The sequence below is a fragment of the Dromiciops gliroides genome, chromosome 2, assembly GCF_019393635.1.
Source record: "Dromiciops gliroides isolate mDroGli1 chromosome 2, mDroGli1.pri, whole genome shotgun sequence".
In the NCBI taxonomy this organism is placed as follows: domain Eukaryota; kingdom Metazoa; phylum Chordata; class Mammalia; order Microbiotheria; family Microbiotheriidae; genus Dromiciops; species Dromiciops gliroides.
Window position 1 is genome coordinate 548,797,347 of NC_057862.1, and position 19,742 is coordinate 548,817,088.

The 19,742-nt window shown below is 41.3% G+C and overlaps 1 protein-coding gene across 1 annotated transcript in view; it reads left to right on the plus strand.

The window, feature by feature from the left end:
- The window catches only part of ACOXL (acyl-CoA oxidase like), a 536,612-nt gene that overhangs the window by 71,117 nt on the left and 445,753 nt on the right, over positions 1-19,742 (plus strand). Inside the window, 3 exon segments of the mRNA XM_043984906.1 lie at positions 1,703-1,786; positions 10,619-10,705; positions 11,259-11,357. Of these exon segments, the coding sequence (XP_043840841.1) occupies positions 1,703-1,786; positions 10,619-10,705; positions 11,259-11,357 (270 nt within the window).

Consider the following 19,742-nt stretch of genomic DNA (forward strand, 5'->3'; position numbering starts at 1 on the left):
TCCAAGAGATGCAGGAGAGAGGGTGTTTCTAATATGTGAATTCCAGGACTGGAGTTAGGTTTCAGGATGAAGAACTAGGGTGTGGTAGAGGGGGTCCGGAGTATAGCCTTGAGAGGAATGAGAGGCCATGCACAAGGCGACTTGCCTATTGTCACACAGTATGTATCTGGCAGGATTTGAACCCAGGTCTTCTGAGTGCAAATCTAGTGCACTGTCCTTTTTCAACCCCTGTCAATTGGTCAAGGGATTATAGACTCATAGCAGGATGGGATCTCGGGGATCATCTAGTTCAATCAATTGATTTCACAGATGAGGAAACAGGCCCAGAGAGATTCAGTGACTTGCCCAAAGTCACAAAGGAAGTTCATGTCAGTGATGGGATTCAAACCCAGGTCCCCTGACTCATAGTACATTTTTTTCATTGTAATTTTTCAACGTGGTAACGACATGACATTTTAGGAAATAATTTTGTATGTATTTGGATAGAGCCCTTAGTAAGAGATCAGCAGATCCTGACCAACAGAAGAGACATTCTGTTTTTTAAAATATAACTACTAAGGCAATGTTATTGTTCAGTTATTTCAGTTGTGTCTGACTCTTTGTGACCCCATTTGGGGTTTTCTTGGCAAAGATATGGGATTGTTTTGCCATTTCCTTCTCCAGCTCATTTTACATATGAGGAACTGAGATACACAGGGTTAAGTGACTTGCCCAGGGTCACACAGGCTAGCGTCTGAGGCCAGATTTGAACTCACTAAAATGAATCTTCCTGATTCCAGGCCTGTCCCTCTATTGCGCCACCTGCTAGGCCCATTAAGGCAATAAGTAGAATTAACTGGGAGAGAAACATCACAAAAATCTATGGAATCGATGATGGTGGGAATGTGTATAGCCTCGGCACAGAAACCAAAGATGTTGAAACTACAACATAATCCCAGGAGCAGGGATTCACATATGGTAAACAGGATAGGCTGGCGGCTTTGAAAAGCCCTGTATTAGTGTCCATCCAGAAGTCCTTCTACAGGTGGGATGGTCTAATAAGAAGCACACTGGATTTAAAGTCGGAGTACACATAAGTTAGAACCCCACCTCCTATGCTTACTAGGCAATGTGACCATGGACAAGTTGCCTACTTTCTCTGAACCTCAGTTTCTTCTTTGGTAGAATGGAGATAATCAGAGGGTTTTTGTGGAACTCAAATGAGTTTATGTAGGTAAAACATTTTAAACAGAGCAATTTGGCACAGTGTAAAAAGCAGAGGACCTTCGTTCAAATCCAGGATTTCATTGGTATGAAATCTTTAAAGCACTATGAGCAAAAGCACCCTAAAATAATTTGCATTTGGTTTTCTGACTAAAGTGTTTCCCCAGCATTCTTAAATCTGCGGGGTTGCAGGAGGATGGGAATTTCTAAATATGTGATTAGTACTGACTCAAAACACCCACCACGTTTCTAAAACTGTCTTCAAAGGGGCCACACTCGAAAGAAGTGCGTGGGATCAGACCACAATCCAGCAAGAGACATTAAAGGGACTGGGGTTGGTTGTTGGGGTACCAGATGAAGAAGTCAGGGGCCCAAGTGGTAGAAGCCCAGGGACGCTCTTCTGGTTAAGTCAGTGACTTCACAGTTCCAATGGGAGTTGCTGGCCATCGGGGAATCAGAACATAAATGAGAACTTAACATGAGCTATGCTTTGTTTCAGGCAGAAAAAAAGAAGAATTTTATCAAGAGAAGTCTTGTTATTGGAGAGGTCCTTTCCATTGCAGACATGGCCACAGGAGTAAAGGTAAGAGGTAATGAGTACCTAACAGGATTCCACTAGTTGCTAAACAGTTAGAGGTTAGAACGTGGAAGACACTCAGAGCAAAAGGAACTGGTTGGAATGGATTTTTCAGTCAGTATGCACACAACTGATGCCAGTCCCTTAAGATTTAGTTTGTTTCGCTCATTCGTGTGATCAGCAGCGTGACATATTGGAGGAAATGCTGGACATAGAGTCAGGAAGACATAGGGTTCAAATCCTACCCCTGACATTTACTGTCTGAAGGATTCTGGGCAAGTCACTTAACATATATTTGCCTCAGACAACTCCTTAAGACCTCCTTTAGATGGAATTTTTTTTTGGGGGGGGCAGAGTAATGAGGGTTAAGTGACTTGCCCAAGGTCACATAGCTAGTAAGTGTCAAGTGTCTGAGGCTGGATTCGAACTCGGGTCCTCCTGAATCCAGGGCCGATGCTTTATCCACTGTGCCACCTAGCTGCCCCTAGACTGATTTTAAGTTGTGTTGGTGTATGGCATTCCTACAAGTGGACTACTGATAATATCACAAATTCTTTGTATTCAATCATTTATTCATTCAATAAAAATAGCTAACTTTTATCTAGTGCTTACTATCTACCAGGTAACGGGCTAAGTTCTTTACAATGATTATCTCATTTGATCCTTAGAACAATCCTGGGAAGTAGATGCTATGGTTATTCTCATTTTACAATGAGGAAACTGAGGCAAACAAGGGTTAAGTAGTTTGCTCAGGGTCACCCAACTAGTAAGTGCTGAGACCTGATTTGAACTCAGGTCTCCCAGATTCCAGGTCCAGTACTCTTATCTGTTGAACCACCCAGATGCCCCTAATATTTATTGACAGCTGGTATGTGCAAAGCACTGTACAGAGAATAAAACATGGTGCCTGCCCTCCTAGAGCTTATCTGTCTAAAACAGATAACTATTCCATATAACAGAATGAGAAACTCTTCAAAGTAGGGGTCTCCAACAAGCAGATTGAACATGCTGGTACCTGCTTGGATACTTGGTCAGATTCTAAGCCTATTGACACCACTATGGCTTTCTGTCTGTGATTTGCTCTACCTTTTCTGATTCCCTCCTTTCACTCCCTAGAACCACTAATGACCTTTCCCCCCATCACACTTCATAAAATACTTTGCACCTCACTTATACACTTCTATGTTAGATCATGCTAGAATTATGTTTATTTTCTTTGAATTGTACTATAAATTCAATGAAGACAGGGATTATAGCTTAGTTAAGCTTTGTCTCTTCTCCCGTCTTCTTTGCACAGTAGGTGATAAATGTGTGTTGAATATAATTTAATTGAATGTAGACCAATTGTTGTTCAGTCGTTTTTTCAGTGGTTTCCATCTCTCTGTGACCCAATTTGGGATTTTCTTGACAAAGATACTGCAGTGGTTTGCTATTTCCTTCTTCATCTCATTTTTACATATGAGGAACTGAGGTAAACAGAGTTAAGTGACTTGCCTATCACACAGCTAGTAAGTGTCTGAGGCTGGATTTGAACTCAGGAATATGAAACTTCCTGATTCCAGGCCTGGCCCTCCATCCACTGCGCCACCTAGCTGCTCTTATCTAGAACAGACATCCTCTAATGGTTGATCAATGAAGCTTTTGTGACATCTGCTTTCTGGTTAGGGAGCTGATCACAGGACTACTGCACAGGGATACCTCAATTGGCATATTTTGTGATCTCAGGAACCTGAGAAAATAAGAAATAATTCCTCTTCCCCTAAAGGCTGGGGACCTTTGCCTTAGATCTGTTCAATATTGTCATGGCAACGTCTTTTACTTGCTCACTTCCTCCTTATTCCCACCTCCCACGCCCTCTCTCTATGTGCTTAGGATGTGCAAAATTAGATTGGGATCATGGGAAAATGTATGGCATGTGGGAGCCATTGAGAACTTTTCTCTGAGGACCCTAGCAAGATGTTTGGGTGAGTTTTTTTTAAAAGCCTGATTAAGGCTTGAATGATCTTTCTGTACTCACTAAAGATGAGTGCAGAATCACTTCAGATGCTCACTTTAAAGAAAACCTTTGTGTCATTCTATGAAGGAATATTTTTCTCTCTTCTCAGTTCCTCAGATGGGATATCTTAAAAAGTTGTAGAAATTTAAGACTATTAGCTACCTGAGGGCAGGACCCATATTTTTGTGTGTGTGTGTGTGGGGGGCAATGAGGATTAAGTGACTTGCCCAGGGTCACACAGCTAGTAAGTGTCAAGTGTCTGAGGCCAGATTTGAACTCAGGTCCTCCTGAATCCAAGGCTAGTGCTTTATCCACTGTGCCACCTAGCTGCCCCCCAGGAACCGTATTTTTGCCTTTCTCTGTATCCCCAATGATTAGCAGAGTGCCTTGATATGCAGTAGATATTTAATAAGCGCTTCTTGATTTGACTTGGAACAAAGGAATTTTGTCACACTGACCCAAGTCCATGGTATGTCTAGCCCAGTATTTCACTGCACTAAGGGTGTCCCAAAGGGGACAGTTGTCTTTCCTCAGATCTTGGAGGGAAGAGGAGTACAAGTTCTTTGGTGGGGCCTTGGGAGCTCACAGAGGTGAGCCTCCAGCTGGGTGATTGTCAGGGCGTCCCAGGTTTTCTCACAGCCCTGGAACAGCTGGATCGCATTCACCCTCTTTGCTTGATTCCTTTGCGTGAGCCCAGTTGTCAGCTGGAGGAGAGTGGTGTCAGATCTAGAATCCTTCAAAGTCAGCTCCATCCTGGCAGGTCAGAATACATTTTACTTTTTCCATCAAAACCTTTATTTATCTAAAAGGCTTTGGGTGTCCCTGAGAGCTTTGGATAAACACAGTTGTACTGTAGCAGTGAAATCCTGGCAGGAGCTAAAGTCTGGCACAGGGAACTGATTCACGGTGGAATGGAGAGAGAGAGAGAGAGAGAGAGAGAGAGAGAGAGAGAGAGAGAGAGAGAGAGGTATGCCTAGGAAAGGAGCTTAGTTTGCTGAGGATTTTTGAATCCCCAATCTAGTTAGTTTGGGAGAGATCCCAGAGAAGGCTTGAGATCTGCCAAAAAAATGGATGCAATCTGGAAACACTTTACTGTTGAAAGAAGTGTGACGTGCTTCCTTCTCTTCTTCCTAATGATCCTTGAGTGTGTGTTTCTCTCTCTCTCTCTCTCTCTCTCTCTCTCATGTTCTCATTTTCATTCTCCTTCAGGGTTATTAGACATCCTCGTGCCACTTGCCCTCCCCCACCCCCATTTCTAAGGTAGCAGTAAGGCACCCTTCTCCTCACGGATGAAAAGATCTCCAGACATCTCTGTTCCCTCTGTAAGATGAGCAGAATATTTAAGTTTCCTTATATCTCTAAATCAATTGAAATAGTCTAGAATTCATTTAGGGAGCCTATTAGTCTCACTACACTATAAATGAGGTCTCAGGGAACTGGATCCGCATAATATTGCTGGGGTCCCAGTAGTACCTAAAAAAAGGAATCACAGATGATGAGTCATCTATGGTCTTGTCCAACAGCCCAAGTCCCTCTTACGGTTTTCTTCCCTGTCCCTCAACTGACACCCAACCCAAGCTAATAGCTGGGCTCCTGAAATGGCCTCTGGTGACTGCAATAAACAGTCACTCCATTGTATTTGCCCAATTTGATTTTGTTCAGTCATTTTTGACTCTTTGTGACCCCGTGGACCATATCACACCAATAACGTCCACGGGGTTTTCTTGGCAAAGATACTGAAGTGCTTTACCATTTCCTTTTCCAGGAGATTAAGTCAAACAGAGGTTAAGTGACTTGTCCAGGGTCACAGAGCTAAGTGTCTGAGGCTGGATTTGAACTCATCTTTCTGACTTTAGGTCCAATGCTCTATCCACTGAGCTACCTGGTTGCTTCTATTCGCTCAGTATTCTTGTTGTTTAGTTGTTTCAGCCATCTCTGACTCTTCATGACCCCACTCTCCTCCAGCTTACAACTGGGCTCACACAAAGGGATCAAGCAAAGAAGGTGAATGCAATCCAGTTGTTGTAGCTGGATTTTACTTCCTTCCCCACCACACTCTTAGCAAAGATACCAGAGTGGTTTGTCATTTCCTTTTCCAACTCATTTTCACAGATGAGGAAATGGAGGCAAACAAGGTTAAGTGACTTGTTCAGGGTCACACAGCTAGTAAGTATCCAAGGCAGGATTTGAACTCAGGTCTTCCTGACTCCAGGCCTGACTATCCACTGCACCACCTGGCTGCCCCATTCACTCAATTGTAAGTTCTTAATAACAAATAAAGCTCTTGTTGACAGACTTACTGGGCCCAGTAGCTCCTTTGTACAAGGGGACAAAAATATTTGCATTACATCACAGCATTGTTTTGAGGAATGTACTTTATAAGACTTAAAATACTATGTACCTAGTTATTTATAAGCTGTCTCCTCCATTCAAATGTGTGTTGCTTAAAGGCAAGGATTGTTTGTTTGTTTTTTATTCTTTTGCCTTTTTTGTATCCTTAGCACAGTGCCTTGCACATAGTAAGCACTTGAAACATTTGTTGACTGACTCTCGTGGCCTGTTCCCTCAGACTTAGAGTTGTCCCCAAAGCCATCTTCCAGAGCTAGGGTCATCCAGTCTCAGTCGCAGCCCCTTCTGTAGGCAAGGGAAGACAGAACAGTGGAAAGGAGGTTTCAGAAACAGACTCCACATTGACATGGAGGTCATCTCCACTGAAGCATTTACTTTTCCCCATTTCTCCATCCCCAGTCACAGCCAGAGCTCACTGTATGCCATTTGCTGCCCTTATTCACAGATGCACATCAAGGAGGATGATGCTAGATTTTCACCAACAAAGATGATGCTACTGATGTACCATCAGTAGGTGCCAAGTTTGTCACCAGTAGCAGGGATGGATTTATGCAGATCCTTTTTCCTTCCCTTGACACAAGTGGCATGCATCTGTGAGATGCTAACTTGGGGATAGCTAGAGGTGGCAAAACACTGTCCCTGACTTTGAGAAGCACACATTCTAATCAGAGGATTCAGCACACAAATAACCAGCTACGTAGTACTTTTAAGTCTTTCAAAGTACATTCCTCAAAACAATGCTATGAGGTATGTAATGCAAGTAATTTTGTTCCCATTTTACAAAGAAGAAAACTGAGACCCAATAAATTAGTTCATACCCATAGCTACCTGACTCTCATCATACCTATGATCTCAGTCTCTTTAGCAGCAGTGTTTCAATTGAGCTTTTATACTTTTTTGGAGGGGGGGCAATGAGGGTTAAGCGACTTGCCCAGGGTCACACAGCTAGTGTCAAGCATCTGAGGCCAGATTTGAACTCAGGTCCTTCTGAATCCAGGGCTGGTGCTTTATCCACTGTGCCACCTAGCTGCCCCAGGTCCTTTAACTCTTAACCAGTGGTTTAAATCCTCTTGCTTTCCAGTTATCTTTGTCTAATTGTCACATGTTCACAGGTGGTACCCTTCATCTCAGCCATCCATCCCATAATCATGTCACTGATAACAAAGAGGCCAAAGAGAAGGTAGAAGACTCAACACTTCCCTATTGACAAAGCAACTCAAGGCTGGTGCCTAGTTACTCCCTGTGGGTCTTCCCATGTGAAGGCCAGAATTGAGAATAATGAAAAAATGAGTATGTGAAATGTGAGGGTCAGGGTTTAAAAATGCACATAAATTGTTAGTCCTGTATTTAAAAACCTATCCAATTACCTTACAATATTCAGAGAAAAGATCCCAGCGACTTCAATGCTTCATGACTCTGGATAAGACAAAGGGTAAATATGTGTGAGTCCTTTCATTTAAGTTATATCTACATGACCCTATAAGCACTGATTGATTCGGTCATTTTGACCTGACCATCTTCATTGCAGTCAAAGGCTGGTTGCCGTTGTGCTGGTGAAAAATGCTGGAATTTTTTCACACTTGAGCGGCCAACCAAATGTCTCCAGTCACAGCTTTCATTGGATACCTTTATGGCTCCCCAGTGCTCAGTTTTCATACTAGCAGTAGGTCATGTTCCTCTGACTCATTCAGCAGCATGTCCTTCTATTGGTTGGACTGGAGTTAGTGGCATTGTCCTGGCATCAATTAGTGAATGGAATCTACAAATATGTGAGTGAGAAGCCCGTTTCATCGGGTTATAGGAGCTGGAGCTGTAATGGACCCTTTGATGTCATCTAGTCTAACTCTTCATCTTGCAGATGGAAAAAATGAGACTCAGGAAAGCAAATATGACTTGCTCAGTATCTAAAACTGTGTCTAGGAGACTCTGCATCCACGGCAAATGTTATCAATTCAGGCCTCCTGTGAATGTGGTGCAGTGGATAGAGCATCAGCTCTGGAGTCAGGAGGGCCCGAGTTCAAATCTAGGCACAGACACTTGACACTCCCTGTGTGACCCTGGGCAAGTCACAACCCCAATCGCCTCACCAAAAAAATAACGGAAAAAGAAAAAAAACTTTCAAGAGTTTAAATCTGGTCTCACATACTTACTAGCTGTGTGACCCTGGGCAAGTCACTTAACCCCGTTTGCCTCAGTTTCCTCATCTGTCAAATGAGCTAGAGAAGGAAATGGCAATACACTTCACTAGATTTACTAAAAATAGCCAAATGGGGTTGCAAAGAGTCAGATATTACTGAACAATATGAAAACAACAAGGATGGGGGGAAGACAGAGACCTGTGGATGTCCATTGGAGGCCACTGCCAGGAAAGCTGCCAAAGGAGAGGAACTTCTTCCATCTTATATCTTCCTATTTGAGCTAATTGTGCTTGCTAAGTGTTAAGTTCTGTTATCTCAATAAGGCTAGAGAAGTTCAAGCACTGTCAGTGCCCTCTAAATTGAACATGAGACAAAACCCCATTCTCCCTACCTAAGTTGTGGCTCTCTTAAGATCACTAACCTAGCAACTCTGAGTGGAGATTTCAACATATATCTTCTGTCTGCCATCTTGGCTCCGCCTGTCTAAACATATATCTTCTGATCACTTCTTTTCCCACTATACTGTGTCACCCCTTCTTTTCTTTTCTCTAAGGGGAAAGAAAAAAAATCAAAAAGAAATCGTATATATCTGGAAAGACAGTATATACAACCAGATTAAATGGCTCAGTAGAACATTAAATCTGTTTTAGTTAAGCAAGAGATAGATATTGTAAATCAGTCTTTAAAAAAGATAAACTGGAAAAGTTTATGATTTAAGAAAAACAAGCAAATGACCATTTAGACTGAATCCTTCTTTCTAAGTTGGCGCTTCTAACACTATTTGTGATAACCCAAAATAATTATATTGTAGATATAATCTAGTGATTGGGACATTAGATGTCTTCCAATGATGCATTAAGGTCATTCTAATAAAAGTCTCATTGTATTTAGAAGTTAGTTGTAAAAAAAAAATTAGTAAAGATGTGGTATAGGGGCAGCTAGAAGGCACAGTGGATAGAGTGCCAGGCTCGGAGTCAGGAAGATTTATCTTCCTGAGTTCAGATCTGGTCTCAGACACTTACTAGCTGTGTGACCCTGGGCAAGTTATTTCACCCTGTTTGTCTCAGTTTCCTCATCTGTCAAATGAGCTAGAGAAGGGAATGGCTAACTCCTCTAATATCTTTGCCAAGAAAACCCCAAATGGGGTCAGAGAGAGTCGGACATGACTGAAGTGACTGAACAACAATAAAAACTCATGATATATTTTAAACTGGAGGATCTGCCAAGTAGAATATAAACAGCTCTTTTGTTCTTAATATTTCATTGATTTCAAAATCTATAAATAAGTGAACCATCTATAAAACATGATGACTTTTCTCAACAGGCACAGGCACCCCTCTCCTCTCTAGGCTAGAGTTTCCCCAGCCTTGCCTTCATGTCTTCATTCTCATTTCTTGGGCTCTGTTCATGCTGTGTCCTTGACTCCCTCTTCCCTACTCTCTGCATGTCCACCTCCTATTTATCTGACTATCCCAGGAGCTCCAGGAGGCCTTCTGCTCCTCTGGACCACATGGATTTCACCCTGTCCTGGCCTGCCCTCTTACTTGTTAACTACACTGTCCATTGATGCACTTACTCATATATTATTATGTATAGTTAATTCCCTATTTGTTTTATATGAATCTTGTTTCTTCAACAAGATTTTAAACCTCTTAAAGGTAGAGGTATATTGAGCAATTTTTGTACCTGAGGCAAGCTCCTTCACATCAGTTTTTTTTTTAAATTAAATTAAATTTTTTTTTAGTGAGGCAATTGGGGTTAAGTGACTTGCCCAGGGTCACACAGCTAGTAAGTGTTAAGTGTCTGAGGCCGGATTTGAACTCAGGTACTCCTGAATCCAGGGCTGGTGCTTTATCCACTGCACCACCTAGCCACCCCACATCAGCTTTTAAAGACAAACTCATTTAGGATGGGGGTCAACTCCCAAGGGTAAGAGATCCCAAAATACCATAAGGCATATGGTGGAGAGTCTGTGGGTAGAGAAACGCTAATTATCTATTACTAGATCTATTGACAAGAATAATTGCTTTATTCATTCTTTTTTTTATTCATTCATCCATCCATTTACTTATCCATTCATTCATCAACTGGGTAACTAAGTTGGTTATTTCTATGTTCCTGAAGGAATATAAGTACTGTTAGCTTCCTCTAAATTTTGGTGACCTGGAAAAAACTCTAGTCACCCTTCCCTATGTATGCCTGTACTTGAAGTCAAAGATCCTAACTCATACTTCTTTCCTATCCCCACGGGCCTCAGAATACTGCTTTTGCCCAGTAGATACTTGCTGAAGAAAGTTTAATCGATAACTTATGGATGTTAAGTATTGCTAACGGTATTTTCTTGACTTTTTTCAGTGTGGCATCATTTACTGGTTATTTGGTGGGGCCGTCAGGAATCTTGGGAGCCCAGGACATGTTGCTAAGTGGTTCCAGCCACTCCAGGTATGGTATGACTCCTGAGCTATTTCGTTGCATTGCATTATGAGAGGCTAGCCCTGAGGTGTTTGCAAGAAGCAGTGAAGATTTCTGTGTGTGGTATGCCTCAAGAATCTCTAGAAGGTAGATCTTTTTCTGGATCTTTGGATTAGGGTGTTGGAACACAGAAAGAATAAGAGACTCGTCTAGCTTTACAGAGTATATCAGGATCAGAACTCAGGGCCTTCTTTCTCTCCCTTGAGTAATGCTAAGTCTCTAGTTTATGTTAGCTCTTCCTTGATTAACTTTAAAAACGAAAATGAAAACCAATGTCCCCTGATCTTATCAACTTTACTGTATTTATGGATACTGCAAACCTACAACAGTGAATAGTAAGGTGTAGTTATGTTCTCAATGGCTGGTGGTAGAGTGGGGCCAGAGAACCTGAATTCACCACTTCTCTATATGATCTGGGGAAGTCATTTAAGAACACCTCACCTGTAAAATAAAAACAGTAACCTATGAGGTCTAAAGCTACGATTCCATGATGTGAATGTATTTTCTTTTTGATCAAACACAGGAGCAGAAATACACAGGGATGTTTGCGATGACCGAGCGGGGTCACGGTAGCAACGTGAGGGGCATACAGACAGAAGCAACTTTTGATCTCAATGCTCAGGTAATAATTCCATGGCATTGTTTTGTAATGATATTAAAATCCCATCAGTCTGATTAGGAACCAAAGAATGAGGGGTATATGTGTGTGTGCGTGTGTGTGTGTGCGTGTGTGCGTGTTCCGTGGCTTTAGATTAACTCCAGGTTCACCTGTCACTCTAGCATATGCAGATTGGGATGTGTAATGACTGGTGCCTTCCCTGAGGTATTTCACTGTCTTCTTTAGCAGGAGGGGGGTCCTATTCAGGAGGAAAAGAAACGGTAAGTGGTATAATGTATTTGGCCAGGTTCTCCTCCCTTGAGTTGCTAAGCAATTAACTCAGCTGTCAGGAAGAAATCTCTCCGGTTTTATTCTGCAAGGTAAACATAGAAGCAAAAAATCACAGAGCTGGGAGGACCGTTGGAGGTCATCATCTAGGACGGGTCAAAGGAAATAGGGATGTTTAGCTTGGAGAAGGGGAAACTAAGGGGACATGATAGCTATCTTCAGGTTTTGGGTGGCTGTCTAATGGGAGAGGGATTATTCTTGTTCTGCTTGGCCTCAGAGGACAAGTCAGGGAATAATGGATGGTAGTTGATGAAAGGCATATTGAAGCTCCATCTAAGGACAGATCTCCACTTTTTATGCAGCTTTAAATGTTGGGAATGTGCTGCCTCGGGAGGTTAGTGGATTTCCCCTTAGAAACCTTCAAGAGAAAGCCAAATGAACACTTGTTGGATATGTTGTAAAGGAGATTATCAGTGAGATATGGCTTGGATTGCATGGCTTCTGAGGCCTCTTTCTGTTCTGAGATTCTTTGATCATCTCATCTATCATTTTTGCTCTCTCTCCCCCATATTATAGACAAAGAAACTGAAGCCCAATGAAGGGAAATGACTTTTTCAAGGTCACACTGCTAATTAGTGACAGAATTTAGATTAGAGTCTGTTCCCTAATTTATACAATGTGGAAATTGGACTAGATGATCTCTGAGATCCCTTACAGGTCTAAATTATATCCTACAATGCCTTGCTATCCCATGATCTTACTGATTACACCATAGTTCTCTCTGAGCAGGCCAGGAAACACCTCTGTTTGAACTGTAGGCATATGTTAGGTTAACATTCATCCAGACATCACAGTATGCTTATCTTTTAGTTCCCTATTTTTTTTTAAGCCAAAGGACAAGGATTTCCTAACTTTTTCTGCCACCTTTTCTTTCCTTATCATTTTTTGGGGAGGGTCAGTGAGGGTTAAGTGACTTGCCCAGGGTCATACAGTTAGTAAGTGTTAAGTGTCTGAGGCCAGATTTGAACTCAGGTCCTCCTGAATCCAGGGCCAGTGCTTTATCCACTGTGCCACTTAGCTGCAACCCCACACCCATCATTCTTTTTTTTGGGGGGGGGTGAGTCAATTGGGGTTAAGTGACTTGCCCAGGGTCACACAGCTAGCAAGTGTCAAGTGTCTGAAGCCGGATTTGAACTCAGGTCCTCCTGAATCCAGGGCTGGTGCTCTATCCACTATGCCACCTAGCTGCACCCCCCCATCATTCTTGTGTAAAGGAGGTAAATGGATTTATTTTGTATACCTTTTTAGCTATTAAATACTTTTAAGAGCAAAAGAAATATGTAAATTCAAACAACAAAGAGTAGATATAGTGTTTTCAAAAAATTATTTAGTGGGAATGCCTGTGTCTGTGTGTATATAAAATGTGTGGAGTTCAAGTCTCTTTCTTAGTTTTCTTTTGGAAATCTGAATTAGTATTGAAAAGCTTTTCTAAATTGGGAGGGCCAAGTTGAAGTGGTTTACTTTTGAGTGACTCTTTTTCCCCTGTGCTGGGCCTAGCTGGGTAGAGATTGAATTGAGGGTCAGTGCAGGGCTGTAAGCACATTGTGACATTTGTGGGGCATTGACCCACTTGGGAAGAAATACCTGACCCCAGTTGGATGTTTTCTGCTCCTGATCAAATAAGCATTAATGCGGTACCCGCACTGTGCTAGCACTGGCAAAATTAAGTCCCCACACTGACAAAATCACAAAGCCTACATGGGTTGATACAAGTAATGAATTCTTTGATCAGGAATTTTTTAAAGGATCATAGATCTAGAATTTTGAGGGGCCTCAGAAGCCATCGAGTTCATCACTCTCATTTTACAGATGAATAGCTGAGGGTCCCAGAGGATAAATGGCTTACCCAAGGTCATCTAGGTAGTAAGTTATCATTGGGGTCAAGATTTGAACCCAGGTTCAAGTGACTCCAGAGTAGGTGTATTCTTTCTCTCTCTCTCTGTATATGTATGTATTCATGTATATATGTGTATGTATATATACATTGTGCCTCCTTTCTAAGCCCCCTGGTTTACAGATAAGGTAACCTTTCATATATCTAAGTAAGACAATGCCCAGAAGTGACCTATTGCAGAATGCCTCTGGACTAGAGAGGCTCCACTTGGCTTGGTTTTAATTTGGAATTTTTGTGGTGATTCAGTCATTTTTCAGTCATATCTGACTCTTCTTGCCCCCATTTGGGGTTTTCTTGGCAAAGATGCTGGAGTGGTTTGCCATTTCCTTCTCCAGCTCATTTTACAGATAGGAAACAGGGTCACACAACTAGTAAGTGTCTGTGGCCAGATTTGAACTCATGAAGAAGAATCTTCCTGACTCCAGATCCAGAACTCTATCTACTGTGCCACCTAGATGCCCTAGTTTGGATTAGGGGACTGCTAAATAGAGAGCCCTATAATCTGTTGGTTCTGATTGGAGTCCATGCTAGACTTGTTAGACAGCCTTCTTTGTTTTAAAATATATTTTTATTTCATCCAATATTTCCCAACTACATGTAAATTTTTTTTAACATTCATTTTTTAAAATTTCGAGCTCCAAATTCTATCCCTACTTCCCACCCTTCTCATCCCTCTTGAGAAGGCAAACGATATATCAATTATACATGTGCAGTCATACAAAACATATTTCTGCTATGACCATGTTGTAAAAGAAAACACAAAAATCCCCCCAGAAAGAAAAAGTATAAAAGATATGTTTCCATATGCTCCCAGAATTTATCAGTTCTTTTTCTGGATGTGGAGAGCATTTTCCATCACAAGGCCTTTGAGGTTGTCTTGGATCATTGTATTGCTCAGAATAGCCAAGTCATTTACAGTTGGTCATCATACAGTATTGCTGTTACTGTGTACAGTGTTCTCCTGGATCTGCTCACTTCACTTTGCAGCAGTTCATATAAATCTTCCCTGTTTTTTTTTTTTTATGAAATTGCCTCCACATCATTTCTTATGGCACAGTTATATCCTATCACAATCATATACCAAAACTTCTTCAGCCATTCCCCCATTGATGAAGTTACCCTTCTTGTAAGTAGATTCACTATAGGATAGCTGATGTATAAACTATCATTTTATGGGGAAGAAGGAAAGGAAGAAAGAGAAAAAGGACTAAGGATGGATTTATGGTATAGTGGAATAAAAACTGGACCTGGAGCTAAAAGAACTGGGTTCAGATCCTGGCTTTGCCACTTCCCAGCCAGAGGACATTGGGAAAATCACTTCCCCAATATGGGAGAGTTAGACTAGATGACCTCTGAGCTTCCTTTCCACTTTGATAGTCCGTGATTCTAGAGTCCCAGGATGTCCATATAAACCTTCCCTGGGTGTGTACATCATAAACAGTATAATTACTATGTCGGCATTGGATGTTTTTCAATTGGCTACCTTACTCTAAGATGCACATGACCACAGTTGTGAGCAAGGGGAAGTGGATACACATCTCTTCCCCTATAGTGGTGATCCTCTCTTCACATGCACTGATAGAAGGGGAAAGGAAGGGAATAAGCATTTAAGTAGCACCTACTATGTACTAGGCACTATTCTAAGGACTTTACAGATGTTATCTTATTTGATCCTCCTAGTGACCCAGATGAAGAAACTGAGGCAGATAGAAGTTAAGTGACTTGCCCAAGGCCACACAGCTCTTAAGTGTCTAAGATTGGATTTGAAATCGGGTCTTCTGACTCTAGATATAACATTGCATCATCTAGCTGTGACAAATGGCTTCTGAATATAGGGAGGTCATATTCTCTTACTTCCCTCATAATAGCCTCGATTTGACTATCCCATTTTATTTTATTTTTAAAGGAATGTGGTATAGACTTTATCTTTTGGAAAATGTTTTGTGTGATGTCTTTTGCTTCTTATAACACTGACATTTACCAACCATAACTTCCCCCTCCCCCACCTGCCAAAAGAACTCTCTTCTACATCTTAAAGAAAAACAGTAAACAAAACATACCAACATTGGTAGCCACATCTGAAAGTACACATGATCTTCTGTGTCTTAGTCCCTTTACTCGCTGCCAAGGGAGGGAAGAGTTAAATGATCTGTTCTCTAGAACCAGTATTGGTCACTGCCTATAACCTGAGCTTAGCTGCCTTTTTAATGTTTTGTATCTGCATTATTATAGCCATTGAATGTGATTGCCTTACTTTAAAGGGAAAAAAAGTACTTTAAACCTTTTAAAAATTGGAATCCTCCCTACGGCTGTTTTCCCCCTACTGAAGTCTTCTTGGTACTTGGGTCCCATGATCCCCAAATAGCAGAATTGCTACCTGGTCTGCATTAGCAGATGGCATTTTGTGATAAGGGAGTTTAGCACTCTGAATATTAATAATGATGAGGTCCCCGGTGATACTCCCCATTTACCCCCTGTGGGAGCCAGACAGAGTACAAATCCATCATCAACACAAGCCCCTGAGAACTGACATTATAGAGAATGAATTTTTCCCTTCACTGATTTTTTGCGTTTTCCTTTTAAAACGTTGGAGCATATCATATCAAATGAGCCTTCTTTCCCTTGAGCCCTATTGAAATCTTTTACATGCTCTGGTTACTGGTTCCTTTAGGTTTGTTTTATTAATTTATTTATTTACTCACTTTGGGGGCTGGGGCTGGGATGGAGGTGATCTGGAGGGAAGAAAGTTTTATTTGAAAAAGCTTTGACTCAAACTTGAGACTGAGCAGAGAAGGTAAATGATTCTATAAAGCCTGTGGCCAAGGTTGCCTTTTTTTTTTCTTGGTCTGGTACAGTATTGACCATTTTGTTAGCCTGCCACAAATAATTAATAATAATAATAGCAGGCACACATGGTATACATTATATAGATACAGCTATGATGCTTGCATTCTGGCCTATGCAGACTTTCCAAAGCCTGGGCTGGGCCAGAAGTCTCAAACCCTCTTTCTCAGGGTATATCAGATGTTTATGAGGAGTTGACCTAGTGTTCTCTCCCACACCACACCAGGTCTGCACCATCAAGCCAAGACTTTTGGTGGTAGTGTTGTTGCTGTTTCCAGTTGCAAGGAATAGTCCATGGGGGCTATTATTTTTAAATTGATTTTTACTTTAAAATTGTCCCCAATTTAAGTCACACTTCCAGTTGAGAAGTACTTGTTGACTTGATAAAACAACGTCCTCCTCTGGAGACTTCTTTGAAAAGGATTCAGCATGTCCGTTTCTGTTTCTAAAAAAGGTCTTGCATATGTTAAAAGTTTTCCTGTGCAAACATGTGTCAGTGAATGTTTTCTTAGGCCCCAAGACTGTGTTTCTTGGCCAGAGGGAAAGTGTAGTCTATATACTTTTAGGATCTGAAATCTGAGATAATCTTGGGGTGATCAATAGCATGTTGGTTTAGTTCAGCCAGATTTTCAATATAGTCAATCCCAGTTAAATTGAGAGGGATTAGCTCATCACACTTAGGAGCCCTTCAGTTTTCCCCTGGAAACCCATGCCCCAGCCCAAATTGCCTGCTTGTTTAGGCCCTGCAAGAACATGCTGTTTCCTTTCCAGGCACAAGGTCGAGTTAGCTCTCAGTTCAGTAGTCATCTAGGTGGCTAAACCATGGTAGAATATAGAGAGGAGGGCACTTATAGGATGGAGGATCTGATCTTACCGTGACTTCAGAAGAGCAAGCAAAGAAGGCAAAGAGATCTTGAAAAAGAGGGTACAAATTGAATGCCGTATTTCCTCTGGCCAACCAGTGCCTTATGATTTTCCTTAACTTCAGTTCTGACTGTGATTCTCCCTATGCAACTAACTTTCAGTGGCTCTAGCATAAGATATCCATTCTTTTCTTTAGTTTTGTTTGTTTGTTTGTTTGTTTTTTGTTTTTTAGTGAGGCAATTGGGGTTAAGTGACTTGCCCAGGGTCACACAGCTAGTAAGTGTTTAAGTGTCTGAGGCCGCATTTGAACTCAGGTACTCCTGACTCCAGGGCCGTGCTCTATCCACTGTGCCATCTAGCTGCCCCTCTTTCTTTAGTTTTTAAAGCCATGTTCAACCTGACCCCAACCTACCTGTCCAGCTCTTTTGGACATAATTTACCCCTGGGCACTTTGAGATATACCCAACTTGGCCTTCTCTTTGTTTGTCATGCATAGCACTCCATCTCTCATGCCTGGAATCCACACCCTCCTTTCTGCCGCTTCACAAAAACCCTTTCTTCCTTCATTGTACATTTCAAGCAATACCTTTCACTTGAAGAATTCCCTCTTTCCCAAACTACCTTGTCTTTAGCTACTTTTTATTTATTCAATTTAAATTCATTCTGTATATATTTTTATATATTCTTCTTGACTTCCCTATTAGAATGTAAACTCTTTTGAGTAGAGATTTTCTTTTTACTTGTATCCTTAGTGCCTTGCACATATGCTTGGCACATGTCGTTCAGTTATTTCAGTTGTGTCTGACTCTTTCGTGACCTCATTGGGTTTTTTGGCAAAGATGCTGGAGTGGTTTGCCATCTCCTTCCCCAGCTCACTTTATAGATGAGGTAAACTGAGGTAAACAGAGTTAAGTGACTTTCCAGGGTCACCCAGTCTAGGAAGTTTCTGAGACTGGTTGTGTCACTTTGCTGCCCAAATAATGGTATGTACTTGTTTAGTCATTTTTAGTCCTATCTGACTCTTCATGATCCCATTTGAAGTTTTCTTGGCAAAGATACGGGAGTGCTTTGCTATTTCCTTCTCCAGCTCATTTTTTACAGATGAGGAAACTGAGGCAAATGGTAAATGAATTTGTCCAGGTCACACAGTAAGTATCTGAGGTCACATTTGAACTCAAGTCTTTCTGACTCCAGGCTCTGGAGTTTCTATTCTATGGATTTGGGGAAAGATAAAAATATTCATACAGATAAATATGTAAAATATATTTTTCCAAAATTATATTTTACATATTTATCTGTATGAATAAGAGAGGATGGTAGCTTTAGAGACAAAAAAACCGCAGTAGCACATTCGTGATTCTTAACCCTGAGTTGAGTGAGGTCCTTTTACAAGTATTCCTACTAAAAGCTTGCATGTACTAAGCTTTTTCCCCCCATGAACCATTGATTGTTATTTTAATTGGTCAAGAAAACTGAGAGGCGATTATGAAACATTCATCCAAAAGCAAATAACATGTCTCTTTTCATAAAGATGGAGATTTTATGTTCCAAGGTTTTAGCCAACAGCAGGAAGTGAGTAATATTGTCTAGTAGCTTTGTTCTTCATCTAGCCAAGAGGGAGTCTTGGACAGTTTGGGGCAGTGCTGGTTTTTGATTAGAAGTCTGAGTGTTTCAAATTATTGGGACTCCAGGTCACAAAGGAGGCAGGTATGACCCTTAGTGGTGGTGTGGGGTTAGGCAGAAGACAGTGGGGAGCCAAGAGATAGTACAAGAAATGAATATAGATCAGTGTGTCAATATCTCCCCAAGTGGGCTCAGCAGCTACTCAGTAAACAGCTTGTAGTCACTGGGGAGTTTTCCCTTCACTGACTTTTCTGGTATGTTTAGGGATGTGGGGAGGATGTGAAAAAAAAATGACTTATACATTAAGACTTTTAGGGACCGTATTGTTTGGTTTTTTTGTTTTTTTTTTTTAGTGAGGCAGTTGGGGTTAAGTGACTTGCCCAAGGTCACACAGCTAGTAAGTGTTAAGTGTTTGAGGCCAGATTTGAACTCAGGTACTCCTGACTCCAGGGCTGGTGCTCTATCCACTGCGCCACCTAGCTGCCCCTGTTTTGTTTTTTTTTTAAAAAATCTACTTACCTTGGTGTGAAATCAGGGATTGAGGAACTGAATTTGGTCATTCCCAACACAGTCTGATGGATGTCAACCTTATAACCAAGCTCATCTGAACTGCAAAAGCATGAACTTAGTCCCTGGGCTTATTTCTTACCCCAGTTTGTCTTCATACTGAAAAAGTGAATGGAAGAAGAAATGGGAGCATCTTGATTATTAACTTCAAATTTGTAAACTCAAGAAAAATGTGTCTGAAAAGCTTAATTAGGATGAATTTTTCTGTTCTATCAAGATAAAAAAAATGCCTCCCATTTTTTTAGGATATAAAATTTATCAGAGAGTTA